Consider the following 10,815-nt stretch of genomic DNA (forward strand, 5'->3'; position numbering starts at 1 on the left):
GGGGGAAGGGGGGGTGGTGGGGCAAATGAGGAAACCAATGCAAAGGGCAAAATGAAAAAACAAAAAAAACGAAATGAAGGCACTGCGACACACACACACTGAAGACTCTCTCGGTCTGTGTGTGTGTGGATGATCCGTCCATTAGGGTCAGCGCTGCCCTTTGACCCCATCTCATTAACAAGGCACCGCCTGGCCTGACCTCAAATGCTGACTGGGATGGCACCACACACACACACACGCACACGTGCACGCACACATGCACGCACTCAGACGCACTCAAACACACACTCCCAGATTTTTGTGTCTGCCTCAAATCCAAGGATGTCATCAAAAATTGATGTTCATGCCAAAATCAGTGGGTGTCTGTGATATTGCCTATTAATTTCTTCATTCTCCATGTAAGCAGCAGCAGCAGCACGCTACATGTAATTTTAATTTGTTTTCTTTAGCAGACTCTTTGAAATGATCATATGACAGGATCGGGATAAAGTCAAAGAATATTTTTTTTTATATAATTGAGGCCCCGGGCCCTGACAGCAGCCAAAACTCTTTAATGGAAATAGGTTAGATCTCTCTGTGACTCTTCCTCATCTCCTCCCTTTTTTCGCCTGCTGTGTGACCGTGTGTGTGATGTGCCAGTGTGTCTGTGTCAGTCAGACTCAGGGGACGGCTGGGTTCCCTCCTCTGTACAGGCCTGGCGCTGCAAAGTCTCATCAGGCTCCTCAGCTGCTTTTCATTAGCATGCATCAACATCGAGGAGGAGACACACACGCGCACGCACGCACACACTCACACGCAGACACGCACAGACATGCATACACTCATGTATTGAGTTCCTGCTGAGTGTCTCCACTTTTCAATTTTCTCTTTCTCCTCTTATTCCGCCTCTTTTCCATCTCTCTATTGTTCGATACCGCTCATTTCTCCCCTCTTAAATTCCCTCCCTTCTCGCACTCGTTCACCCGCCGTCTTCTTTCAATGGGCTTCCTCCCTCCCTCGCTACTGTCTGTCTCTCCACCGTCATGTCTTTCTTCTTCTTATGTGGTATCTTGTCCCAGAAACCTGTTTCGCAGCCAGCCGGAGATCTTACTGGGCCATTCTGTCGGAGCGCTATCCGCATCGGCAGCTGTCTGAAAACTACTTCTGAAGGCACTACGGGGAGCTGCTGTCTGGCCACCCTGATCCCAGACCAGCCGTTTATCTACAACGCCACACTCGTCTCTGTGCCTCCTCATCATGACGTGCAGATCTGGGAGCAGGAGGAGCTGTGACACGTGAGGGGGGCCAGATATTGAGGCCAAGTGGAGGAATCTCCAAAGTGCTGAAATGGGACGTTTTTTTTTTTTTTCCTGATGCACTTACAACTTGAAGTGAGTACTGAGTGATATAGATAAGACGACTGCGGTGCTGATGTGAAGAGGCCATTTGGGGTCGATGGGGAGTCAAAGGCCGAGGGAAGCCGAGCAGAGGGGAGGGGTTGTGGCCTCGAAGAAAGACAGGAAATGAGACGGGGAGGCGAGAAGTGCAAAGGAAGAGGAGATAAGAAGAAACCTCAGAGAAAGACATCAGAGAGAAGGGGAAAGAGTGTGGACAAAAACAAAAAGATCTCCACAACACTCTTGCTAAGCTCCTGAGAAAAAAAAAAACAGTTCTTGATTTGAGTGGGGGTTGTGGATACGATAATTCAAAGAACCCCTGGTTAGATACAGTCTAAAGAAACACGCACATCAGAAAAAAAGAAAGTAATGTGGCTCTCGAAATGCTTATCATTTCTCCCGTTTGATGATTTTTTAAAGCTCTATAAAGCACTAAATGGGTTGTGTGATGGCAAAAGCCTAATGAGGCATTTTGAGACTATATGGAAAAATTTATATTAAAACACAGACAAACCACATTTACACATTTTCTAAACATCAAACTCCAAGATTTCATTCATATATTGCTTTTATTTTGTCTAATTTTGCCTGGTATTTTTGCCTTAAAGGACTACATCATGTTTATTTTTGTTGCTATACACTACAAAAGTTTTTAACTTCGGATGTGTTATCCTTCCATCAGCCATGGCAACCACTAGTTTCCATTCAGACTTTTGAAACTTGCCTGAGTAGTATAATCCATCACAAGTAAACAGAAACATGGGGAGGGTGGCTATAACTACCAAAATGAGTCCCAGGTTATTATGTTTGTTTTTTTTCCCCAGAGGGATCGAAAAGGCCTCCAAAACTCTCCGCCAAAAGCTCCTGCAGCGCCCAGTGCAGACAACTAATATGGGTCCTTTACCTTGTGAGCGGCCCCTCCGTGGATGATGGACTTGATGAAGATACCGAGGTCTTCTCCGGTCTCTCTGGACTTGTTGCCCTTCAGGCTGACCCCAAGGCCGGCCGAACCCGTTTCGTTGAGGGGGATCTCGTACATCAGCTGCTCCCTGCCGTCCTCCAACACCACGCTGTTAGAGTCCTCACCTTTCTGAAAGAGAGAATGAAGGAAGGAGGGATGGACGGATACTGGATTTAGACAAATATTCAAGAGTTTGACCTGGGGTCAGAGCTTTTTCTCGACATGTTATGTTAAAAGATGCTATTCTAGACAGGAAAAAGTGTTCATACACACACCTAATACCTGCTTTACATAATAACTGCTGTGTATGATTGCCTACGACTGAGGTAAGAGCAGCACATCTAATGCACTGACTGATAATGCGTGCTCCTACATCACACTGATTACACTCCACACCAAAAACCTTGACAAAAAAAAAAAGCAGAGGAGCAAGAGGGAAGGAAACAAATTCAAGAGTCAGATGGAAGATGGCTGCGGGGAAGAAAAACGCAAGTCAGTAAGAGAAAGGAAAAGCGGGAGAGAGGAGCAGGTGTTGTGTGCTCGAAAGAGAGATGAAGGTGTAGTGAGAAAAAGAAGAAAGCTTCTGTAGAGAGGTTATTCCATTTGGAGATGAAAGGCGCAGACGGAGAGCGAGCCATTTCTAAAGGAAACATAATAACCTTTTCATACCTCCTCCTGGAGCACAGTGGGGGAGGAAGGGGGGAGGAAAGAAGAGGAGGAGGAGGAGGAAGAGAGTGGATGGAGGCGCAGAGGAGCATTTAAAAGTAATAACCCATCCCCTGAGGTATAGCCCCTTCTCTCGTTCACACCCCCCCACCCCCTCCCCTCCCTCCTCACTCTTTACATTTCAACCTAATCTCTCAATCTTACTGTACTTCTTCCTCAGCTCCTCCTCCTTCTCCCCAGACTCCTCTTCCATCTCTACCTTCTACAGGTCTCTCTCTCTACACCTCGCACCCACTCGCCCACTGCTATTTAATCTGGAGGAAATGACCATTGTGGCGGCAACGGTGGCACTGCTCCGAAAATTAGATGGAGGACGGGAGGGAAAAAAAAAAAAAAAAAGAGGCAGCAAAAGAGAAAAGGAAAATGTCTGTCATTAGAGGGATGGCAAAATGGAGAGCAACGGGGAAAAAAATGCCAGGTTCAGTCACCCAGGGAAAAGAGGACCTGTGCTGGGGAGGCGCCTCAATACCACTTCACTCCCAAGCCTTATTTTTCTTTGAGGAGAAGGGATGGAAGGTCAAGAGGGTGTGTGTGTGTGTGTGTGTGTGTGTGTGTTCATGCATGTGTTCACATATCTCAACATCTTTTTTTATTCTCGCTTTTGTTGCTGTGGTGGAGACTGAAGTAGCTCGGGGCTTCTCTCAGTCCAGGAAATATGATGAAGAAAAAGACAACAGCCGCTCAAAACTCCACCCGGGCTTATAAAGTAGGGAAATGTCAAAGTGAATTTTGCAGGAATATGCATAAACATTATACCAGCCATACCAGTTGTCACAGCTTTAAAGATCTGAGTAACCATACCAGGATTGCAGGAGCCTTACATCAGGCACCTTGCCCGCCACTGAATCAGGAATCCATGTTCACATTTCCCCTCTCATCACGACACAAGGACGAAGGATGTGGGTGGAAAAGATGTCCTGCAGTGTAATTTTGCAAAACTCACGACTGCAGGAGCTCGCTCTCAACCTCGCTATGATCCTCCAGCCCCCCAAAGTCTGTCTTCCTCTGTCAGCACTATTCTGTGCTGCTTCGTCTAGGTGCTTAATTAAAACAACAGCCTGCTAAAGCCTGAAGGCCGAGAGAGATGCTCAGCTCCAACGTGTGAGTCAGAACTCTCAACCCAGTAAAAAAAAGCTAAAAGAGCTAAACCTGGGAAGTCACCTGCACTGATCCGGTTCCCTGTATTCAATCACTGCTTTCAGTTCGGATTTAAAATCATAAATTGGTCGAGTTTATAGACACGAACAGAGAACCTGTCATTGTTAAAAGGAATCGGTGTTACCTGTTGATAGGAAATAAACAGTCATGTGCTTTATTGACCTCAAACTCCTCTCTAAGTGATTTTGTAGCACAATTACAATGTCACGCTACTTCTGCCTTTAATTCTGGGACATAATTTTGAACTCACTAGAGTTTGCTCCTCAGGTAAAGGTTAATATATTAAATATGCAATTTCGATATGAGTCACGATTTCAGTTGGAGTGGTCAATTTCGCATTTTATTTTCACTGAAAACAAGATATAAAAATGATGATGTGATTTTTCTTGTACCAAAAAAATTTTCCCTTACATCTGGAGAACATGATATGTAGTTACAGAGACGCCCCCGGCTTCATTTATGGGATGTTGTGACGCATTTTACGTTCATCAAAGAAACTGCAGCTCCTGCGATTTGGATATTACACTTGGCCATATTGTTAAGTGTTCAGCCGTAGTAAATATACCAGCACACATCACTGAAATATAAATTAATGTGTTTGTAAAGTATAAATTAATGAACATACGGGTGTACTGCCATGTCCCTTGTCACTACTGTATCTCTCTTTCCAGAACTTTAGCTTGTTTCAAAAAGTTTAACTGCCGGACACAAGCTCTTCCGACTTCACTGAAAGGTCCAATCTCAGTGTGTGTGCGCTTTGACGGCGTCGAGTTTCCACATCACACTTAGTCTAAGTTTTAAACTGAATCCTGATTGGCTTCAAAATAAATCAAAACTTCAGCGGATGAATGTAAAAACTGTCTTTCAGTGTGAAGCTCCGTACATTAATCATTCTTCAATCATCCAAGCAAAGTAACAATAACACATTTTTGCTTGAAGAGGGACACCTAAGTCAACCGTTCCATATGATAACAAGAAGATAGATCGAACAAACCGTGCCCTTCAAAAGTCTATTTTCAGTCAGGGCTTATTTTTATCAACAAGGCGATTCACGACGCTGTTACTCAAAACCAGAGGAATTACAAAGACAATCCGCTATTTCCTGCTCGAGAGACACTTGAGAGGACTCAGATGGCAACCTGGGAGGTTTTAAATACCTCTGTGATCTCGCTGCAACAACACACGAGGTGAAGGTGGCCAGATCAGAGCGCAGCAGGCTCTGAAGGCTCTGGAAACAAAACCACGATATTGGAAAAGTTGTTAAAATGAAACTCAACGTGTTTATTTGTTGTATCTCACTGCTGATTTAGATCTATTTACACAACCGACTGGATCTCAGTGGTGGTCCAAAAGCAGGCACACACTCCTATATCCCCTCTAATGCCCTTTCCTTGGGGGCAGATTGCGTCCCCAGGGTGGCTGAGACCCCTTGGCTCCGCTCTGTGACTCCCCCGCGCCCCCTCCTCCCTCTGGTAGCCCGCAGCAATGGCTCTTTAACAAGCTTTTAGCCAGGAGAGAGACCACCCTCTTCAACACCCAAATGAGGAGACAAAAAGGCGCTTTCTCTTACCCCAGGGTGGGTGGCGAGGAGGGGGTGATACACAGCGATTACACACAGAGCCTTTTGTCACTGACGATTTCTAAATGGGGGGTTTCAAAGCGGTGGGATTAGCGGTGAGAGCGACATTCAATTAAGATGAGATCTCACCGCGCACGACGCCGACGATGGAGCTGCCAATTAATCGCCTTAATGTCTGCTTCTTCGCCGCTTTACACCTTTACCTCACAATGAAGAGAAAGTAAAAGTAAAATGACTGATTGAGGGATAATTCTGGTGCCGGAGGGAGAGGGAGGAGAATGAAAAGGAAAAAGTGACAGAAGAGCTCCATCCTTGAAGACAGACTGACAGAAAGAAAAAAGAGGGATAGACATACGGGATCGGAGGATGAATTAAAAAGAGGAGACGGAGGGAGAGAGAGAGGACAAGCTGAGTGAGAAGTAACAGCAACACAGCAGAGTCACTCTCTGCCTGACGACCCCCTTTTCCTGTGCACTGGCCTAGGCTCGCTGGCAACTGAGGGTCAACCATGTGCAGAGTGACCCCTCCATCCTGTCCTTGGCAAACTCATAATTCTGCTACAGTCACACACTTTCACTCGCACAAACACACACATCACGGTTAAAAAAAGAAAAGAAAAAACTCTCCACATCTCCTAGCATCTCTCTAATCTCGGCCCTGAAACAAAACGAGGCCCCGCGAAATAATGAGAGCGCGGAGCAATGGAGACGCAGAAATGCTGACAGGAATGAAAGTGTGATTAGAAAGTTATCACTTTTTAATTACTTAGGGAGTGTGTGAGAGTACGGGAGATGGGGTAGAAAATCAGCGTCCTTTTGTATCCTTATAATGAGGCTAATTTGAAGGCTTTATTGTTATTCCTTTGACTGAAAGAGACCACTCTGCCTCGCAGCACTGCCGAGCGCTTTCACAGAACCGCACGCTGCTCATGAAACATCAATACTATTGAAACTAATCAATCAGTAGTTCAGCTAGTTCCTCTAAAAGTCTACTTTACTCACACAATGGAGATACAAAAGACTGTACAAGTGCTGGAGGCTGGCGGCAGGGTGAGGCTGTAAATACAGCGGCTAAGCCTTTTAACCACATGACCCGGGTTGAAACTGCCGCGTCAGCAAGTGCTGACGTTTCCTTTGGCCAAAACACTGAACCCTGACCAGCTGACCTCTGACCTGCCGCTGTCCCTCAGCCGAGGCAGTGCTGTACATGATCAAGTTTATTCCTACTGACACACAGAGCAGCACGTGTCCTCGCACTTAGTTGAACGCTTCATGCACACAAGGAACCATGTTAGTGGCAGAAGTGGTCAGGAAATTTATTTTGGTGTGATTCAGTCTTTGTTGGACTTTGGATTCAATTATTTTGGCAAAAAAAACACAGTCTTTCTCATGCTCAGACCAACATGTAAAAGAATTCAGGTTCATCATGGAAAACGCAGATGTTTTTACCGGGTTCTTGGTAAACCCTTTACTTGTTTAATAAGCTCAGGTTCCAGACAATGCTGAGAGTTAATTAAAGGCATATAAACAGACTTGTAGAAGGTGGTCCACGGGCCAGAAAAACTAATGAGCATTTACAAGAAAGCTGGACTGAAGAGGCTTTAAACCCTTGAACAGAAGTAGGGGGGTCTTTACTACTGCTCCACCTATAGGCACAGTCTGGGATGCAGCGAATTTCAACAGGTAAATAACCTGATTACATCATCAAACTGTGTCATACATGGATCCAAATATCCCATCTGATATAGATTTTTTTTCTATTCAAATAAACCAAAGATCTGCTTTCATGTGCATGGCTTCAGCTGGACAAAATGTACCCACAGAAAACCAAATTAAACCTTGATATATGCAATAAGCTGAGATTCATTATCTGTAGCTGCAACAGTGAGGTTAGCCAAGGAAAACTTAAAATTGTAATTCAGCCAATTAATCTCAGCAGCTACTGGATATAAAACTGCGATAATGAACTACTGATTTGCATCTGATGGTTATTTGAGCAAATATGACCGTAGCGCTGTGGATACATAAAGGCAGTATTATTTATTTTTTTTACAAGATATCGCAGCCTCTAAAACCTTAATACATATTCATGCAGCACCCACACCAAGTCAGACAGACATGCAGACAAACAAGTTTTCCTGCGACAGAAGAGGCAGATGGCCACGTCGGCTTAATGCGTCTCCATCATCATTACATCTTTTGTGCGACCGAATCGTCAGGAGCCGCTCGTTGCTAAGTTCTCCACATTAATTTTCACGACGGTTTACAAACGGAGAGCAGCGGGGGAGAGAGTCGGGCGATTAAAACAGACAAGGGGAGAAAAACAAGGGAGATAAAAGAGCGAGAGACAAGGTTTGCATTTTGGAGGAGGGTGGAGATTTTGGAAAGGTGAGGGTGGTGTTTACTGTGGGATGGAAGGATTTAGCTGCATCTTTTTTTCCCGTTGGGTTTGCTTCTTGTCAAGTACTCTATTAGCTTGTGTGTGTGTGTGTGTGTGTGTGTGTGTGTGTGTGTGTGTGTGTGTGTGTGTCTGTGTGTATGTATGCGCCTATGGGACATCAAACTGTCTTTGAGGTGGAGGACTGTGCTGGAGATAAGGGCCAGATCTCACGGGGCACCAATAACTTCAACAGCCTGGATAGAGACAGGACTGAAAGCTCTCTCTCATTCTCCCTCTCCACTATCTCCCCCTCTCTCTCTCTTTAAGCCTCTCTCTAATGCACAAATACAAGCAAGTGTTAGATGAAGACTGTAGAGGCTCTTCAAAGTCACTTGTTATGCCAAGACTGCTGGGCCATTAATGAGGGCAAACTATTTTCGGAAGCAGTAACTCGGCTGTTTAAAGACTGTGTGATGTGTTTGTCTGTGCACATGTGTGCGTGTGTGTGTGAGAGAGAGAGAGCACTTGTGTTCAAGTTTTTTTTTTTTTTTTTTTTTTTTTTAATCAAGGACTAGGTGTTTAGGAGTTTGTGTGTGTGTGTGTGTGTGTGTGTGTGTGTGTATGTGTGTGTGTGTGGTGTGTGGACTCTAGGTGTGAATATGCATCAGTCACTACAAAGCCCTGCGTGCCTTTCTCACAGCTCTTTGAAGTAAAGGAAAGGGAATAATCAGAATAACCACAGAGGACAGAGGGGAGAGAATAGAAGCGCACAGGCGAAAACATGATTTACAGAGAGCGGGAGACTTTCAAGGGGCCACCTGGCTGTGTGTGTGTGTGTGTGTGCGTGTGTGTGTTTAAAAGTGTGTGTTTATTGATAAAAAATGCCCCCTGTGAGGCGCAGTCAAACTGTGTCAGCTTCACAGGCCTGACAGAGACCTGTGACCCCATCAGCCGCTACAGGTAAACGGTCACTTAACACCCGTGGCATGTCGACATGCGCGGACATGCTCGCACGCTTCCTGCGGGGGCTGCTGTGGCTTGTGTGTGTGACTTCCTCTGGCATCGCTGTGTCAACAAAACCAGAGTGGGACAGGAAGGCCGGAGCACGCTCGCGTGTGGTGTTTAGAGGCAAAAGGGCATCGACGTAAAAATTGGGAGAGGAAAAAAGAAAAAGTGACACAATGTGCAGGAAATGTTTTTAAAAAAAAAAAAAAAAAAGAGGAGCGAAAGTGAAGACCACCACGGAAGATAAATGATCCACAAAAGAAACAGAGGTGACTGACAGACAAAAGAGGAGAAGAGAGAGGGGGAACTGTGTGAAGGCGCAGGAGGCTGGGTGAGGACACGAATGCTGTGTTTTTGTGTGTTTCGCACTCTCCTACCAGTTCCCGAGGCAGGAAGATGTCCTCCTGCCGTGCCACCACCACACACACGTTCTCTCCCTGCTTGGTGCTGCGCAGCATGCCCACGAGTTCCTCCTGGCTACGGCCTGTCATGTCTACTCCATTCACCTACACACACACACACACACACACAGAAACACAAAAGAAAGCACATATGCACATGAGTAGATTAATGCAAAGTCGACACTTATAGAAGATCAAACAGTGTGTTCTATGTTTTAAGGGTCATTTCATCCAAAATAATGCAAAAACATATTTCCCCCAAAAGCCTCTAATTAAAGTTTTGGTACCATCTGTCTGGGTTTTGAGTTTTCTGCCTCCAACACACACTTTCAGAGGGACTATTTCTTTGGCAGAAAGTAGTTCCACTGAAAACAGAACAACTTGAGGTAAGAGAACAAAGAGTTTTTTTTGTAATTTAGGTACACACACAGTTAAATCCAAAGAGATGATATGTCTCAGATTGTTTCAGTTATGGCAGTGACACTAAAGTCATCCTGAAACATAATGTGTATGTGGACACATGCTTTGTAAAGTGCAATACTCTGGTTTAACCAGCAGGGGTGCCATTAGATTTGCTGCTCGTGATGACAGCGTCCTTGTCACTGTGACTGCCGCTTTTCTGCTCAGTGGGACATCACCAGGCTGAGACGTGTCTTACCTCCAGGATGCGGTCTCCGGGCTGCAGGCGGCCGTCGTTGACCGCTGCACCTCGCGGCAGGATGTTCTTCACCAGGATTGGCCCTGGCGCGTGGGCCGAGGAGTCCCGGGTTACCACGGTGAAGCCCAGACCCTCTGCGCCTGTGGGAACAAAGCAGCGTGCGTCACGGTGTGTGTTAGGGACATCAATCCCCCTGCAGACGAGACTTAATTATGAATTTTATGACTTTTTAATTTCGTTTTAATTGAATTTTCCCTCTTGTCTCCCTATTCTGTCACTTTTCTCCTTTCTTTCTCCTTCTCCACTCGCCGCACAGTTTTCCCTCTCTCCTTCTCTCCTGTCCTACTGAAGCCAGTCTGTGGTTTTAGCATCATCCTCCACATTAACTACTGTTTAAGTGCCTGTTTTCCTCTGGGGGTTAGTTGCCTGGCTCAGCCTCTGAGCCGCCAGGAGAAGGCTTCTCTCCTCGCCGGATTAGACAGACTCTGCCTTTAATTTCACGTGTGAGCAGGCCTAACGGTGGCTGATGAAGGGAAGTAGAGGGAGAAGATGGAAGGAAGGTGGGGGCGGCG

The 10,815-nt window shown here is 45.7% G+C and overlaps 1 protein-coding gene across 1 annotated transcript in view; it reads right to left on the reverse strand.

Annotated features, from left to right (window-relative positions):
* Positions 1-10,815, reverse strand: part of pard3ba (par-3 family cell polarity regulator beta a) — a 143,371-nt gene that overhangs the window by 83,483 nt on the left and 49,073 nt on the right. Inside the window, exons 10-12 of the mRNA XM_023393326.2 lie at positions 10,244-10,383; positions 9,562-9,690; positions 2,281-2,466 (exon numbers count right to left, since the gene is read on the reverse strand). Coding sequence (XP_023249094.1) covers positions 2,281-2,466; positions 9,562-9,690; positions 10,244-10,383 — 455 coding nt within the window. The remainder of the gene's footprint in view (positions 1-2,280; positions 2,467-9,561; positions 9,691-10,243; positions 10,384-10,815) is intronic.

The sequence above is a fragment of the Seriola lalandi genome, unplaced genomic scaffold (genome assembly GCF_002814215.2).
Source record: "Seriola lalandi dorsalis isolate HSWRI2012SDOR001 ecotype SW California unplaced genomic scaffold, Sedor1 jcf7180002054933, whole genome shotgun sequence".
NCBI classification, from domain to species: domain Eukaryota; kingdom Metazoa; phylum Chordata; class Actinopteri; order Carangiformes; family Carangidae; genus Seriola; species Seriola lalandi.